Source organism: Carettochelys insculpta, chromosome 3, assembly GCF_033958435.1.
Source record: "Carettochelys insculpta isolate YL-2023 chromosome 3, ASM3395843v1, whole genome shotgun sequence".
In the NCBI taxonomy this organism is placed as follows: Eukaryota; Metazoa; Chordata; order Testudines; family Carettochelyidae; genus Carettochelys; species Carettochelys insculpta.
Genome location: NC_134139.1, coordinates 109889610 through 109908189, shown reverse-complemented (window position 1 = coordinate 109908189; position 18580 = coordinate 109889610). Strand labels below are relative to the sequence as shown.

Genomic DNA, 18580 nt, shown 5'->3' with positions numbered 1-18580 from the left:
ACCTGGCTTGTGCATACATTGATTTTCTGCAAAAAACCTCATGTCAGGAACATTGGCAAATCCAATGTATTCTGGGTGGAGATGGCTCTTATTAAATATGCTTCCCAATGCTCCTTTCTACCAGACATCTACAAAGATACAGCATTTTTGTACCCTCTTAAAATATTTAATTGCATCCCTAACACATAGCTTTCTCTAGGGAGCTGGCTTAAGAATCAGCACTTCACAGGAGGGCATTCATCTGCAGCCATTTGAAGAACACACTGAAGAAGTTGTCCTGAAATCGGACGCATTTACTGTGCACGGCACTGACACCCCAGTCAACAAAAGGGAATTCATGGCTGTACTGGCAAATATAGAAAGGCTCCTCATAAGAGCCACATACAGCTATGGGATGGATGCCATCTACAGGTAGATGCCACAATTACATTTATAACAATGTTCTGCAGACCCTCTGATGAATGCTTCTGTTTTCTCTTTGGGTAGGGCTGAGTTTAATGTAATTTAGAAAGAAGCTTACTGTTATTTTTCCTCAATTAAATCTATAACATATATTTTAAATCTTAAGATTTTCAGATAGTCTACATTTTTCCCATTCTGGCCTTTTTTTCCCACTTCTACCAGCAAACTCACAACAAAGTGAAATCATGTGGTCTATTAAAGAGAGAATTATGATTCTATAAATAAATCTGTTTTGTGACACTGCAGTTCCCTTGTATATGATAACTGATTCTGATGGTTCATAGTTCTGAGGTGCCTTGGGTATGAGAGGTGGATCTTAATTTTTGTTTCCCATTTAAAGAATAGACTATGCCAGGATGTTAAGATTATGCAGCAGAGAGGGATCCTTTAGCTCTCAAAATGAATTACAACCAGACAAACAAAATGTAGCTAGAAGGTTTTTTTTAAAAAAAAAAATCAGTATTGTATCTAGAACTAGCTAATCCCAAACCTTTCCCCCTGATTTATGTCAGATTATTCTACTGTCTGGTCGTCTTAAAATCAATAGTTTCATTTGAAGTCTTCTGAACTCCTTCAAAATGAGGGATGTGTGCAGTGAGGAGCTTTATATGAGCTGGCACAGCAGCAATCCCATCTAGATGGCTGCAGTGTGCAGTCTACATTACCTACAAAACCCTGTGGTTCAATTTATAAAGCTAGCATTGCATTTGAAATTTCTATTAGTGCATTAGTGGACACTTCATATGGGCCAAAAGGCAGCCTGGTACTGTAGATTTATCCATTATTAATACACTTTTGCTCACTGACTTGAATCGTGTTTGTAAAACTTGGTACTGGAAATTATTCCAATTTATGTTGCTTTGTGGCTTTCCACTCATCAGCTATCATATCTGAAGTATAGACTAAGCCACAAACCAGTCAGTTCTGTGATCTAAACCGCCTGGAGGTAGAGGGAGCTGACTACACTCTTGTGATTACTTGCCTTGAATGAAATGTTATCTGAAAGAGGAGAATAATCAAAATCTCTTTTTTTGCCCTGTTCCACTATAACACATTCCTAGATACAGTCTATGGAAGTATCTGCTGGCATTTCCAGTACTTTATCTCACATCTTTGCTTCGGGAGTTTAAAATTTAATCATTTTAAACTGGTATCCAGCTGAGACATGGCAAATAAATTGAAAAGCAAATAAGTACTGATTTTCGAACTATGCAGAGTGTTTTAAATCACTCGAGCCGTTGTTTTAATTCCAAGCAGCTTAAATAATGATTCCAACTTGTAGATGTTGAAATGTAGGTCATGGCGCATGTACAGGTTGCTCACATCAGCTTTTGTACGGGTATCCAGGGATTTTTACCCAGTAACAATTGACCTCACTTCTTTAATCTCCTCTTTCCTCTCCCTCTGTTTTGTTACTTAAGGCACTTTTCTGTATCTTAATCCTTTAAATGTGAGAACAAGCTAGTTTGCAAAATTTGGTTCTAGACCTAAACATTCTTCTGCTTGGCAGTGTTTGGAACTGGCATTATAGTTTGATGCATTGTGGAGGAAAGAGGCTGCCAGCTGGTTTAGATCCAGACCCATATTTTAGGTGAGGTCAAGGATTTTCAAATCCAAGTGTTTTGGCATGGGCCACTCTCCCTAAAACTTTCTCCTACAAAGTCCCAAGGAGTTCTCAGTATCCTGTCTGCTGCCAAGTTCCAAGTTCCCACTTTTGATTCCCCAGAGTTTACTTCTTGACAGAGAACTGCTTTTAATATTTAAAGCTAATATGCTGTGTCATACACTGTACAATTCAGATGAAATATGCTAGGTGAACTTTGTGAAAAGATGCAGACACACCTTCCCCTCCCCCACCATCCACTTCCCACCAACTCTCAGAACTATAGTAATACATTTTATAAGCACGTGTCCCTTTTCAGATCTCAAAGCACTTTGTAAAGGAAGGCAAAGATTATTTTCCCCATCTATATCATGTGGCCAACAGGTGGAGGGACTTGCTAGGCCCTTTGGGAGGCTGCTGACAGAACCAGGACTCCTTATTCTTAAACTGTGCACTGTCCACCTTTAAGGGAAGACTCTTCATTGCTGTGATGGTACATTGCATTTTGGGGCTCTTTAGCATTTCATGGTAAAAGGAACCTCTCTGATGAGAAGTAACTTTAGGGAAGCTTTCCAGGAGAACATTCTGTTCTGATCAGGGGTCAGAATAAAAATCCCTAATTAGTGCTTTGCAGGTTTGTGGCATTTTTCCTCCAATCAAAATGGCATTGTGCTTGGAAATGCAACTCCCATAAGGTCTATGATACAAAAAGGGTAGCTGTTAGGCCTTTAGAAGAATGTTCTCCATATTCATTTCCTCTGGCTAAAAAAAAATGACTTTGAGCTGCTCTCAGTACACATCTCTCGGGACATCTTGCTTCTATTCACCACAGACACTGTATAGTATTTCCAGTAAGTGCTGAGGGTGCAGACCTCCTTCCTTACATACGTATCAGTGGCTGGTAAATCTGTGATCCCTCCATTAATGTTCTTTAAAGTAGTTTTTTGTTTGTGTTTATAACATCACCAGTACCATGCAAAGCCTTTAAGACTCTGAAGACAACTTGCTCTTTGGTTGTCATGGTTTACTGAGTGCCAGTAGGCTGCTTAGTGCTGTACAATACAGAGGAAGACATAGTGTGAAACCCAGGCTACCACTGAAATACGTGGGAATTTTGCTATGATTTCAGCCATGTTCTCTGTAATAACATGATCTTTTGCTGTTCATTACTTCACATTTGTACCACCAATTTCCAATGCTGATGGGACAGACACAGCAGTAGCTGGTAAATCAGTGGTATTTCCTGTTAGAGTATATTTCATGTGAATAAAACACTGTAGGCCCTGTGGCTAAGTGGTAATGCTCTTTACTATCTTGCAAAATATCTGATTGATTTCCCAATTGGCTCAACACTCAATAATAATCTTACTCATTAAAATAAATGTATAATATGCTGTTCTCTCCATAAAGGATTTGGCTAAAATTTAACTTCATTTCCTGTTCCCCTGGCCCTACAAATCTTGGGAGTACAGGGAAAATTCTGTAAGTGTCTGTGTGCTTTGTGTGTTTGCAATGACTGTTCTGGCTGCTTTAAGAGTAGGGTTGATGGGTTCTGAAGGTCACACTTCCCCAGAAAGCTTAGGTAGCCTGAAGACTAGTGGGGGAGAGAGAGAGAGAGAGAGAGAGTGTGCATGAGTCAGAGTTCCAAAGGTCCCATTCCATCCAGTAAGCATTTGAGGGCTTTTAGGTTTCTCCAGTGGGTAAGTTCTTCCTCAAAACAGCAGCAGAAATTCACTATCTTTAATACCCCCATTCTTTTAAATAAAGCAAATATTCAACCTGCTAATGGCTTCATATCTGCAAGGATCTTCAAGGATGATGTGGTAGTTGGCATTGGAAAATTTCTGCACAGACAGATTTAATGAGTTGTGCAAACTCTTACAGAGCTGATAAATGAATCTGTGTTCTTTGTCCCAGTCAGTCTGAGCCTGAACCAGAAGAGTGCCCTCACCTCCTCTATTTTTTATTCTGACAGAGGATTTAAAAAAAAAAAAGCCATAAAAATGTCAGTATCATAAAAACTGGAAAATACTTCCTATTAACTTGTAATGTTATACCCTTAACTAAGCATTTCACCTTGAATGTCTTATGGATTCTTTTAAAGCTAGGGATGCAACTATTACTCGAGCTCATAATTAGGAAGTGTCCTCAAATTAAAATCTAAATAAAAGCCCATGTAGAGAAGATAAACACATGAGGAGAAGTGAAAAGCAGCACAGGGTTGAAAGCAATTGTTACTTTTCTGCCTAAATTGGGAAACTCTGTTAGATCTGATGGAATCTTCCAATCTAATCGAACTCTTAAAATTTATCTACTGTAGTTTGGCAGAACTGAAAAACTCTGTTGTGTCATGCTACTTAATCTGGCAGTGTTCAGACTCTGTTCCAAGGAAGCCCGTAATAATAACATTTGCTTATTCACTGTTAATATTTGCCATTACTGCTAATGTAAATGTGGCATAGACTGAGATGGGCACAAGGAGGCAGTTGTAGAAATCCCGATAAAGATAATATGTTACTAGCAATCTGAAATTGACTCATCACTGAGGCTATGTCTAGACTACAGGCTTCTGTCAACAAAACTTTTATCTACATGTCCAAACTGCAGATCTCTGGGAAGAGATTTGCCAGTCAGGAGTATTCTGTTGACATCCCTGTACACCTAGTTCTACAAGGCAGAAGGGATGTCTTAAAAGAGGGGGGTTTTCTGACATTTGGCCCCATGTGGATGGACCAAATGTCAGAAAAGTCTCTCTCGATAGAATTGTTGGCAAAAGATATGCAAATTGCAATGTGCAATTTGCATATCTTTTGCTGACAATTCCCTGCAGTCTAGACAGTCTGAGATACAGGGGACGAGGATGGTAAAGGCAAAACAGTGGGATCCCCTAAGTATACAGAATCAGATAAAAGACAAATGAACAATGCTCAGGTCAGTATCCTTACACATCTGATGTAATTCAAATGCTTGCCGTGGCAGGCAGTAAACTGTGCTGATGCTGCCTGAAATGTCTGTCTTTATTTTAATTTATTTGTATTTAGAAGTCAGCAGTTGCTGGCTGACAGTAACAGTCATCTTAAATATTTGGTCTAGATATCAAATCTCAGATAGTTCATGTATCTCCAGAATGCAGTGCTCCATTACTGCCAGTATTATATATTTTAATGAATGCAGAATGGCACTGAGGAATAGAAATTACCACAATGAAGTGGAAAAAATGCACTGCAGCTTTCTTCAATGAGTAACTATTTAACACTAAAAACTGTTAAACACATTAAAATCCCATTTAGCAAACAGCAGAACCTAATGAAAATGGGAACTATTCAGTGAATACAAATGTGGAATAATATTAGGTGAAATGTTTCTGTGCGTAACAGTTTCTCATTGTTCTAAATTATATTACACAGAGCTGGGAACAGACCAATAAAGTCAATGGGCAAATGAGATTCAATATTTCAATTTTTGTTTTGTTCATGGGTCTTTCTTTTTAAATCCTTTGATTTATTCTGTGCCTTTTTTATAGCTTCTTAGTTGTGGTTCTTTAATATCTAATGGGCTAAGAATTGTTCATGGAAAGTAGAACTAAAAAAAGGGTAATTGTACAGCTAGTTAGTAGCAAGGGACAGAATGAAATAAGAAAGGCAAGAGAGAGCTTACTGGAGACTGGAGTGTGTACTCAGCTCTCCCCCTCTGCGTGAGTTTTATTGCAGGGGGTTTAGATTTTATCTGAATTGACCCCAATTTGGCAAAAGTCTTTAGCTGAGCCTGCAATAAACTGAAACCCTGCCAAAAATAACTCCCATACAAACCACACAGAGAGTCTCTTATTCTTTCCCATACTCCCTACTCTGGCTTCTTGTACACCCCTCTGCATAACTACTTTCCTTTATTCTCATCTGTTTCCTTCTTTCTCTCTGGGAGTAATGTCTCTGCTTGGTGTGATTTTTTTTCTTGTAAAAAAATTTAACACTGTGTATGTTTATGAGGCATATTTTTTTTCAAATCAATATGTTTTTAGGCATCTGGAAACCAAAACAGCAAACTTTTTTGTTTGAAAACCAAATTTTTTTCAGTGAACGTTTTTCCCCCCACAAAAACTGCCATTGTGTGAAAAAGCTCTGTTACTTTGAAAATATATTGGCGTGGAATGTTTTCAGCCATCCCTAGTAACCAAGACCTCCTTTAAGGGCAGTAAGGTAGCTCAGGTTGCACCGCACTGATGTAAATGGAGTACTTCTGAATCACAGGTGTAGTTTAACTTCTATATTGGAGGGAAGGGGCAGTTCCAGTGAGGCCAATGGGGAGTGAAATTATGTGCCTCCCTGCCCCGTCACTCCCCGCAGAATGCCTATGCTTTGAGCCTTAGTTAGGAATCAATCCCGCTGATCTCAGCCTGCTATCTACCAGAGAGGTACCTCTGAAACAGGGTACACCGTGGTGCATGGTCCACTCCAAGACTTATAAAAAGATTTGTGCAGTCTGTCACAACGTGCAAGGAGGTGACTTACCACTCAAATTCACTTTAAAATAGATGCCATGTGTTACTGTCTTGAATTGCTGATTTAGACAAAGTATTTTTAAATAGTAAAATAATACTTAACACTCTTCCAAATCATTTATGGCAGACAATGAAAGATTGTAGCATTTTCTCTCACTGAGTAAAACGATTATTGCCAATTTGGCTCCTTAATTTGTTTTTAAATTAATTGAAAGTAAGTTACTGTTGAGGGGTTTTAGGGTTAGTTGCTACTGAGATGAATAATCAGCTATACTGCTGTGGTGCCAAAATAATTTCAAGAGAGGTTGACTTAACATTTTATTCCAGCTTTCTGTTGCAAGGTTATATAAACAATCAAAACTTCCTGTGTGTCTCTCTCCTCTCTTTGTGTGATTTGGAGAACTGGAACTAATGATAGAAGGTTCTCTTTCTCCAGTGTGTAGTATAGATTTCTTCCTGCACAGAGCTGTAAAGTTGGCAAGTTTTTCGAAAGGGCAAATCTTCAGAGGAAAAAAGTCCCATAATCAAAGCAACAAGACAATGTTTTAAGTAGGCAACAGTTATTTTAGGGTGTAAAATTCTTTGCTATTTCATTTGCTACAAGCAGGCTATTTATATGTACATCTGTAATGAAATCTAAAGCATGCACCTTACATGCCAAGAATAGCATTCATCGTACCAAGGCAGTGTTGTGAGATTTCAAGTGTGGGCTGACCATATTCTTCTTCACCTGTTAAGCAGAAATAGTTACAAGCCTTCAGACATTAGGCTAGGAAATTTGAGAGCAGATAAATATGAATAACTTCCTATATTTAAACAAGTAAATGAGAACAGCACAGAGAGTCTGCCTATTCACTTTTAGTTTTTCTGCCTTCCATACTTGGTTTTTGAGTTAACCATTTTATTTTTATTCGTCTGAACTCAGGTTGAGTGGGGTTAGCCTTGAAGTTGCTGATCGTTATTCAACTGACCGAAATGTGGCATCTGCTGTGGAGGTTTGTCAGTGTCCTCCAGGGTACAGTGGTACCTCCTGTGAAGTGAGTATCTATGTGGAGCTGGGAGACTTAATCGCAGTGCAAATCACGTGCACTAACGCTGAAGTCTGTGGGAACTGCCTGCTGATGCAACATACAAACATGAGCCATTGCATTTAATTGATTCACTTGCTCTTAGATTTTGGATCAAATGAGAAATTGCTGCTTGGCATCTTGTAGTGTTAAATTATTCTTCTTATCACTGAAAATTGTAATAATAATGTTCCCTAATTATTTGCAAAACACAACATTTGATTCCAGAGTGCCTCTTCTGTAAATCTGGTTTAGCCCATATGTAACTGATATTGTTCAAAGATGACATTTTAGGAACCCCTGCTGGTACAGTATACCATAGACTTGGCTTTTGTTTCGTTCTTATGGTCCAAATGTGGCTGAATTCTCACTCCCCTCCCCACACCCAACTCCCCACTTTGCTTGTGTGCTCTTCAGTATTTTCCTTTTGTACAGCCTTGTTGAAGCTTACAGGAGTAGTATACATATGCTCTCACAACACGCATATGTTCATACATGCTCACTGGAGCGCCCTTAATGCATGCACCCACGTATACTCATGCTTACTAAGAAAGACATGGCTTGGGGTAAAGTGGAGCGCAAAAGTCTTCAGAAGCTATGCCCCTAAGGAATTGATTTCAAACACCAAGATGCTCTGCTTCACAAAAGTACAAACAATATGCCATTTACACAGACACTCTAGGCATTTGCTTGTCAACTCGCTTTTTCTTTAAATCACCCCATGCTTGTATATGATATTTAGGACTTAGAATCTTGTTTCATACCAAATGCTTTTGCTTTTTGCTGGAGCTAGTAATACTAATCTAGAAAGCCAACCTAAAGAATTCAAAGATGATTGTATCACTTCCAAATGATAGAGATAGGAACAAAATCAAATGAAACCATTGCTAGCTAGATAGATGCAGCTTTTACAGCCTGTCTCCAGTAGGCACAATTACTTAGGGAAGCACACTTGGCTGAAACACCATTATTATCCTGGACACTCATGCTTCTGACTGCTCCATTACTCTTCTTAATTCAGTCCTTAACTTTGCTCTCAAGGCCAGAAATTTTAGAGGCCCCTTGACTGCAATTGTCTCTAGTTCTGCCTACTACCAACTTTGGAACATTGGCAGAACTCCTGCTTACCTTGATTCTGCTGAAATTCTGACTCCTTCCTTAACCACTTCTCATCTTAATTGGGCGAAATCCTTATCTTCTGATCTCCGAGGTGCGCAGGATGTTCCAGTCAAACCATTCTCTTGCTCTGGAGAGCCAAGTTATATTACCCTCATGTTCTGTCCCCACATTCAGTTCACAGTTATTGCCCGTTTGTAGCACTCCTTGTGGATTTAACATACACAAAGGCCTAGTTTCTACAGTTGACACTACCCGTGCAAATGGCTGCACTGTCGAACAGCCCTAGTAGAGTCCATGAGGCTCTGCGTGGGTGCAGCAGTCATAAGAACATAAGAACATAAGAATGGCCATACTGGGTCAGACCAAAGGTCCATCCAGCCCAGCATCCCATCTGCCGACGGGGGCCAATGCCAGGTGCCCCAGAGAAGGAGAACAGAAGACAATGATCAAGTGATTTATCTCCTGCCATCCATCTCCTGCCCTTGTTCTGAAGGCTAGAGCACCATACTTTATCCCTGGCTAATAGCCATTTATGGACCTAACCTGCAAAAATTTATCAAGCTCTTTTTTAAACCCTAATAGAGTCCTGGCCTTCACAGCCTCCTCGGGCAAGGAGTTCCACAGGTTGACTGTGCGCTGTGTGAAGAAAAATTTCCTTTGATTAGTTTTGAACCTACTACCCATCAATTTCATTTGGTGTCCCCTAGTTCTTGTATTATGGGAAAAGGTAAATAATTTTTCTGTATTCACTTTCTCCACACCATTCATGATTTTATATACCTCTATCATATCGCCCCTCAATCGCCTCTTTTCCAGACTGAAAAGTCCCAGTCTCTCTAGCCTCCCCCCATATGGGACCCGTTCCAAGCCCCTAATCATCTTCGTCGCCCTTTTCTGAACCTTTTCTAATGCCAATATATCTTTTTTGAGGTGAGGAGACCACATCTGCACGCAGTACTCGAGATGTGGGCGTACCATAGTTTTATATAGGGGAAGTATGATATCTTTTGTCTTATTATCGATCCCTTTTTTAATAATTCCTAACATCCTATTTGCCTTACTAACTGCCGCTGCACACTGCATGGATGTCTTCAGAGAACTATCCACTATAACTCCAAGATCCCTTTCCTGATCTGTCGTAGCTAAATTTGACCCCATCATGTAGTACGTGTAATTTGGGTTATTTTTTCCAACATGCATTACCTTATACTTACCCACATTAAATTTCATTTGCCATTTTGCTGCCCAATCACTCAGTTTGCTGAGATCTTTTTGTAGTTCTTCACAATCCCTTTTGGTTTTGACTGTCCTGAACAACTTGGTGTCATCTGCAAACTTTGCCACCTCACTGCTTACCTCATTTTTTAGATCATTGATGAACAAGTTGAACAGGATCGGTCCCAGGACTGACCCCTGGGGAACACCACTAGTTACCCTCCTCCATTGTGAAAATTTACCATTTATTCCCACCCTTTGTTTTCTGTCTTTTAACCAATTCCCGATCCATGAAAGGATCTTTCCTCCTATCCCATGACCACCTAATTTACATAAAAGCCTTTGGTGTGGGACCGTGTCAAAGGCTTTCTGGAAATCTAGGTATATTATGTCCACTGGGTGCCCCTTGTCCTCACGTTTATTAACCCCTTCAAAGAATTCTAATAGATTAGTTAGACACGACTTCCCTCTGCAGAAACCATGCTGACTTTTGCCCAACAATTCGTGCTCTTCTACGTGCCTTGCAATTTTATTCTTAACTATTGTTTCTACTAATTTGCCTGGTACTGATGTTAGACTTATCGGTCTATAATTGCCAGGGTCTCCTCTGGAGCCTTTTTTAAATATTGGCGTTATATTGGCCATCTTCCAGTCACTGGGTACTGAAGCGGATTTAAAGGATAGGTTACAAACCACTGTTAATAACTCCGCAATTTCACATTTGAGTTCTTTCAGAACCCTTGGGTGAATACCGTCTGGTCCTGGAGACTTGTTACTATTCAGCTTATCAATTAACTCCAAAACCTCCTCTAATGTCACTTCAATCTGAGTGAGTTCCTCAGATTTGTCACCTAAAAAGGCTGGCTCAGATTTAGGAACCTCTGTAACATCCTCAGCCGTGAAGACTGAAGCAAAGAAATCATTTAATCGCTCCGCAATGGCACTGTCTTCCTTGATTGCTCCTTTATATCTTTATCGTCCAAGGGCCCCACTGCTTTTTTAGCGGGCTTCCTGCTTCTAATGTATTTAAAAAACATTTTACTATCGTTTTTTGAATTTTTGGCTAGCTGTTCCTCAAAATCTTTTTTGGCTGTTCGTATTACATTATGACACTTAATTTGGGAGTGTTTATGTTCCTTTCTATTTTCCTCACTAGGATTTGACTTCCACTTTTTAAAAGCTGCCCTTTTCTCTCTCACTGCCTTTTTAACATGGCTGTTTAGCCGTGGTGGTTCTTTGTTAGGTCTCTTACTGTGTTTTTTTATTTGGGGTATACATTTAAGTTGGGCCTCTAGTATGGTGTTTTAAACAGTTTCCATGCAGGTTCCAGGGATTTTAGTTTAATTACTCTACCTTTTAGTTTCTGTTTAACTAGCTTCCTCATTTTAGTGTAATTCCCCTTTTTGAAATTAAATGCCAGAGTGTTTGACCGCTGCGGTGTTCTTCCCAACACAGGAATATTAAAAGTTATTATATTGTGGTCACTATTTCCAAGCAGTCCAGTAACAGTTACCTCTTGGACCAGATCCTGCGTTCCAGTCAAGACTAGATCGAGAATTGACTCTCCCCTTGTGGGTTCCTGTACTAGCTGCTCCAAGAAGCAGTCATTTAAGGCATCAAGAAATTTAATCTCTGAATCCCGTCCTGAGGTGACATGCACCCAATCAATATGGGGATAATTGAAATCTCCTATTATTACTGTGTTTTTTATTTTGATAGCCTCTCTAATCTCCCTTAACATTTCAGCATCACTATCACTGTCCTGGTTAGGTGGTCAGTAATATATTCCTAATGCCATATTCATATTAGAGGAATGAATTGTTATCCATAATGATTCTATGGAACATTTTGATTCCTTTAGGATTTTTGCTTCATTTGATTCTATATTATCCTTCACATATAGTGCCACTCCGCCACCCGCACAACCTGTTCTGCCTTTCCGATATAATTTATATCCCGGTATGATAGTGTCCCACTGATTGTCCTCATTCCACCATGTTTCTGAGATGCCTATTATGTCAACTTCCTCCGTTGATATGAGGTACTCCAGTTCACCCATCTTATTAGATAGACTCCTAGCATTTGTGTAAAAGCACGTTAAAAAACTACCACTATTTATATGTCCGCCTTTCACAGACGCGTTGGATTTTTTTATATGCGATTGTTTCACATCTGATCTTGCCCATATATTATTTCCCACGTTCCCTATCTGACTAACTTCTAGGGAATCCCTATCTATGGAGCCTCGTGTAAGAGAAGTCCCCGTCCGATCCAGGTGCTCCCCCGCACCAATCGGCTTTCCCCGACCTCTTAGTTTAAAAACTGCTCTACGACCTTTTTAATGTTTAATGCCAGCAGTCTGGATCCACCTTGATTTAGGTGGAGCCCATCATTCCTGTATAGGCTCCCCCTACCCCAAAAGTGTCCCCAGTTCCTAATAAATCTAAACCCCTCTTCCCTACACCATCGTCTCATCCACGCATTGAGACTCTGAAGTTCTGCCTGTCTATCTGGCCCTGCGCGTGGAACTGGAAGCATTTCAGAGAATGCCACCATAGATGTTCTGTCTGTCTGTGTTCTCTCAGTTACACAGTTGGAGCCTTTGTGCTGGGCAAATAATGTGTGGTGGAAAATTCTGTTTGACAAGTTTAGCCTTTATTCCTGCTGACAGAATGCCAGTGAGCAGATCGTGAATTCCTAATATTTATTTATTGAACTGACTGTTATGAGCACTCCCTACTAGCTATTCAAAATCTGAGCTGCATGCTTGCTAATTGTGATTTGTCACAAAAATCACAAGTATTGTTTCTGGTCCCTGACTGGATGACTATGACTCTTATAATCAGGAGACATGGAAGTAGCTGGTGGGGTTTTGAATCACCCAGGGCTTATAACAGCTGAAAGAGTGTAGTTAAACAGGATTTTAATGAACTTTAACTTTTTTCTTTCTTGGCAACACCTACCAAAGCTTGGTTTCTTCTGAGCTGAGGCTACCATAGCTTTACCGCTATGGTGCAGATTTTAAATGTAATTTTCTTTCATGCTGTTTATACAGGACAATTGCATGTGTCTGCACAATACAACTGACATTACAGCAATATAAATAGTTATAAGTGGGAAAATAGTTGTGAAAGGGGAGGTCAAACCCTTTTCTGGCTCACAGAGCTGCATATGTACTAATGCTCTAATGAAGTGTTTGGGGAACCCAGATTCTTTTGCTGTGCTAGAATATTTCCATAGATGTCACCTCCAGTGATAATATTCAAGTGCTTGAACTTAAAATTCATTTTCTACAAGAATATGGGCAAGAAAATTTGTTCAGTTCAATGTTTATGGCAAGAAGCAGCTGGAATGGGGATCCATTTTTAAAAATCTAAAGCAACTGTTCAGGCTTGTGAAACTAACTTAGTTCTGCCTCCATCGCCCCTCTGACCTTATATGTACCAGTTTCCTCGCATACTGACTCCTCCACCTGGTTTTGGCTTCTTGCTGATCTCCCATATGGCTTTCCATTATGGGGAGCCAGTGTCTCACACTGATGCTGCCATGATTAAACTGGAATTGGCAGCTGCCCTCTGAATCATTGTAATTTCCTCTCTTTAAATCTCAACCCATAAACTCTCTCCCTCTCTTCTATCCAATTTTTCATTTCATGCTTTGAAGTTCATCTTGGATGGCCCACCATCAAACGAGGCTGGGATTAGTCTTCCACCTCCCTTCAATGACTGAAATTATCAGCCTTAAATAGTACAATGTGATGCATGCTTGCTAACCCCCTCATATTTTGGTTACGTTTTGAAGAAAAATTAAAAACTGTGTGCCGTCTATAAAGGAGGAATAAATTAGAACATAGAAGGTGGCTGTTCAGGAACTTCTTGACATGTCTTCCACAGCAGGAGAAAAAAGAACTCTTTGTGTTTGTTAAGGCTTTTTGTTTTTAATTTGACATCTACAGTATATTTTGATTAAAAATGCCTTGCCAAAAACAAAACAGCAATAAAAAATATTAACATCTTTTCCTGGAATATTTCTCAAAGAAAATCTTCTTTTTCTCATTAATCTTCAAAGCTTTCTCAGGTTATATAGGAGCATGATTATAGAAACATAAAAATAAAAAGCCATACCTTATAGAGTGGAAATGAGATCACTTGTTAGCTGTAGGTTGTTTGGAAAATATTTTTTAAAGTGTAATTCTTTTTCTGTAGGTCTATTCCCATCTTTCATAAGGTGGGCTCTCTTCTTGGTCAATACAATGTGTCATGCACCTATTTACAATATGCAAAACCACTGGATCCCATGAACAACTTTAGACAAAGAGGATAATTAGTGAAAACTAAATCCATTTTTGAACTCTGTAGTAAGAAAACTGCTATCTGGCATCTTATTATGAATAAGTGAAATAGCTGAATTTTTGCTAATGAATCAGTTGTAAGATATCACTTTTGCCAAGAATAATCTAGTTATCCATTTACTGAATCTAAATTTAAAATAAAGAATTTCAGAAGTGAAACCATTATGTATGCATGAAAAAATAAAACTTGCGGATAAAGGAGCAAACTTTGTTTTCAACCTGTGCTGTCATTTAATACAGTCTGCTGTTAGAACTGGAACAAGAAAGAATGAAGGGTATTTTAGTTGTGAATTGTTTGTAGTTAAGTGTCCCAAAGAAAGCCCTTGCTTTTCTCTCTCTCTCTTTCAGTATTATGTCTTCTGGCTTTTTCTAAATATGTACCTTTTGCTTTGACTCTGTCGTGTTTCCATTCTTCATTTCTCTGCTTTATTTTACCATTTCAGAAGAAAGATCAAGTTAATGCTTCCTCTAATCTCCCAACTACCAGTAAAGCTAAGGTCAGTGTGAAGCCACAGTGCCAGGAAGAATAATTCTAGAAATATTTCAATACTTAACATATAGATTTTCTGAGTGTATCAAATTCAAAACCATTTAAAAATAAAGTCACATACTAACTGATCAATTTGTTGTATTTCTTGCAGTCTTGTTGGCCTAGACACAGACGAGTGAACGGAACTATTTTTGGTGGGATCTGTGAACCATGTAAATGCTTTGGTCACGCGGAGTCCTGTGATGACATCACAGGAGAATGCATAGTAAGTGCTACTGCCTGTGGTCATCTGATTGGTGGAGCCAAGATCTGCTCAATAAATCAACATAATTCAATTAACCATCATTGGGACCTCAAATATTTGAGGAAAAGAAGCAATGATTTGAGAGCTGAGACCTTTCAACTGAACTGCTTCTGAATGCTCCTATAGCAGCCTAAAGTAGCTTCTGCATATAAGCAAAAAGGCGGGCCTGCTCTCTATAGTTTTAAATGGTAAAATAAGCTCAAAAGCATATGAGAGGGCATGACGGAAGGGAATGAAGTGCGTCAGTAAGTTTTCTGTGCAAGATTTCCCATTGCCTCCCATCTCTGTCCCCTGTTGTGGGTTTATTTTGTTTTTTGTCTGCAGAAGCTAACTTTGTAAATTCTGTTCCAAGATAGCAAGAAGGTATTGTTGTTGGCTTCCTCCTCTAGCTTCAAAGAAATGCTTAATCAATCAGGAAACCTGCATTTTCCCTGCAGAACGCATATATTCGTTATAATTCCATATTAATTCAGCAATTAAGTCCACACTATTATCCAGAACAATCTAACCCAATATGCAGAGTTTCTACCCTGCTCTGTAATCTTTTTGGAATGGGCAAATTACGCTGAATAGGCTGCTCTGATTAACTCAAGGGCATTTTAGTTTTATATTCTCTGACATGGCATGTAGCTTGAAACAACATTTCTCATTTCATTAGTCTTGCAGAAACACAATTTGAACCAGTGCCAATTTAGTGGGATATCATACTCTTATTTCCCTGTAGAATTTCAAGCAGACTCTGTATTGTGTGTGTTTCTAAATGTTCTCTTTTCTCTCCTTAAGAAAAAGCTTCTGGGAAAAGTCCAAAATTAAAATTCAAGGTTTTTGCAATGTAATTTGGCATTTAGAATTACCACTGGTCTTCCTGTTTTCCCCCATACAAGATGTTTAATTGCACTGCAGTACAAAGCAAGATGGCCTTAATTTGTAGATCAGTAGATTTTTCACATTGCCTTTCCATGAATAGCATTTTAATTATACAGTAAGTCTTTAAGAAGTACCTAGGAAAACGTAACTCTCCTGACAGGTACATTTTGAATTCTTCACTTTAAATGCAATAAGAAAAATTCATGACTATGCTGATATGGGTTTGTCATTCCTCACACAGAGAGAATTTAGTATACTACTTATTGGAACACATGCTCAGCCAAAGCAACTCAATAACTTAGGATCTCTTTTTTTCTCTACCAGTCATTCACTCATGCTCCTTTGTGGGGAATGATGGAGGGCTGTGTTGTAGAGGTTGTGTAGTCCACTGATTTTGCACCATTAAGAACTTAAGAATGGCCGTGCTGGGTCAGACCAAATGTCCATCTAGCCCAGTATGCTGTCTTCTAACAGATGCCAATGCCAGATGCACCAGAGGGAGTCAATAAAACAGGTAATCAACAAGTGATCCCTCTCCTGTCATCTGTTTCCAGCCTCTGACAAACACAGGCTAGGGGCACCTTTCCTACCCATCCTGCTTAATAACCATCGATGGACCTAATCTCCATGAATTTATCTATTCCTTTTTCGAACCTTATTAAAGTCCTGATCTTCATAACATAAAGGAGTTCCACAGGCCTATCATGTGCCGCATGAAGAAAAATATCTGTTTGTTAGTTTTAAATTTGCCACTCATTAATTTTATTTGAGGACCCCTAGTTCTTATGTCATGGGAACGATTTTTCCTTGCTCACTTTTTCCACACCAGTCATGATTTTATAAACTTCTATCATATCCCCCCTTCCTGTCCTCTTGTCTAAGTTGAAAATCCAGTCTTTTTAATCTCTCTTCATCTGGTACCCATTCCAAACCCCTAGTCATTTTAATAGTAAGAGAGCAATAGCGGTGCTACTCTATATACTTTCAAAACAAAAAAGGAGTCCAGTAGCACTTTAAAGACTAACAAGATAATTTATTAGGTGATGAGCTTTTATGGGACAGACCCACTTCTTCAGATCATAGCCATACCAGAAGAGACTCAATAATTAAGGCACAGAGAACCAAACATAGGAATCAAGGTTGACAAATCAGAAAAATACCATCAAGGCGAGCAAATCAGAGAGCAGAGGGGCAGAAGTCGGGGTGGGGGGAGTCAAGAACTAGATAAAGCCAAGTGTGCACAAGAGCAGTCAGGAGTACCATCCTTGATGTCACCACAGCCAGTCTGGTGTCTGACCTCTGTAACTTTGTTCTCACTCACAATTATTTCCAATTTGGGGACAATTTATACCTCCAGATTAGTGGAACTGCTATGGGCACCCACATGGTCCCACAATGTGCTAATATATTTATGGCTGACCTGGAACAATGATTCCTTAGCTCTCGTCCCCTATTACCCCTCCTCTACTTAAGATACATTGATGACATCTTTATGATTTGGACCCATGTTATGGAGACTCAAGAAGAATTTCTCAGAGACTTTAACAATCTACACCCCACCATCAACTTATGCCTCAACTACTCCACGCAGGAGATATATTTCCTGGACACTACAGTACAAATCAAGGATGGCCTGATCAGTACCACACTTTACTGGAAACCCACTGATTTCTATACTTAACGACACGCTTCTAGCTTCCATCCTGCACACACAACTAGATCCACTGTTTACGGTCACGCCCTTGCGTGCAGTCGCGTTTGCTCTGATCCTACTGACAGAGACTGAAAACTACAAGATCTTTACCAAATACTCATAAACCTGAATTTCCCACCAGGACAAGTAAAAAAATGGATTGGCGGGGCCAGATGAGTGCCCGGAGACCGGCTGCTCCAGGATGAGCCCATGAAAGCCAGTGGTGGAGCGCCACTGGCCATTGCCTGCAGCCCCCGGCTCAAGCAACTGCAACGTATTGTTGAGGACCTGCAGCCTATCCTTAACTGGGGTGCCACACTCCAGAAACCCATAGGTGGTGAGCCTATTCTCTCCTGCAGATGGCCTCCCGGCCTTGTGAGGATTCTCGCTGACAGCTGCAGTCTGTGCCACGGGAGCACCAGTCCTGGAGCTTTTCCTTGCAGCGAGGTCTCTTGTCAACTTTGTCCACATATCTATTCTGGAGATACTATCGTTGGACCTAACCGGGTTATTCACAGAATCATGGGTGCGTTCTCATGTTCCTCAGCTAGCATCGTGTATGTCATCGTGTGCCAACAATGTCCACATGCTTTGTGTATTGGACAGACTTCAAACTCTCTTGGACGAAGAATTAATGGGCATGGAACAGACCTAAAGGCACTCCTGATTCACAAACCTGTCAGTTGACACTTCGATGGAGTGGACCATTCTGTTGGTGACCTGGGGATTTGCGTTTTGCTGAAGAGGATTTTTCACAGTGGTTTGGAGGGAAGGACTTCTGAACTGTCTTTTGTATTGAGATTTGACACATTCGCACGTGGTTTGAACCAGGATGGGAATTTTCTGGGTCATTGTAGGGACTCTTGTGCACATTTGGCTTTATCTAGTTCCTGTACACCCCCTGCCTTCTG

At 39.8% G+C, this 18580-nt stretch overlaps 1 protein-coding gene across 4 annotated transcripts in view; it reads left to right on the top strand.

The window, feature by feature from the left end:
- LAMA2 (laminin subunit alpha 2) overlaps positions 1–18580 on the top strand; it is a 588677-nt gene that overhangs the window by 312010 nt on the left and 258087 nt on the right. For 2 of the 4 annotated variants that reach the window (XM_074990591.1, XM_074990588.1), the window contains exons 14-17: positions 200–411; positions 7489–7600; positions 14759–14812; positions 14957–15070. In XM_074990591.1, coding sequence (XP_074846692.1) covers positions 200–411; positions 7489–7600; positions 14759–14812; positions 14957–15070 — 492 coding nt within the window. The remainder of the gene's footprint in view (positions 1–199; positions 412–7488; positions 7601–14758; positions 14813–14956; positions 15071–18580) is intronic. The other 2 variants (XM_074990592.1, XM_074990590.1) reach the window with 1 other exon arrangement.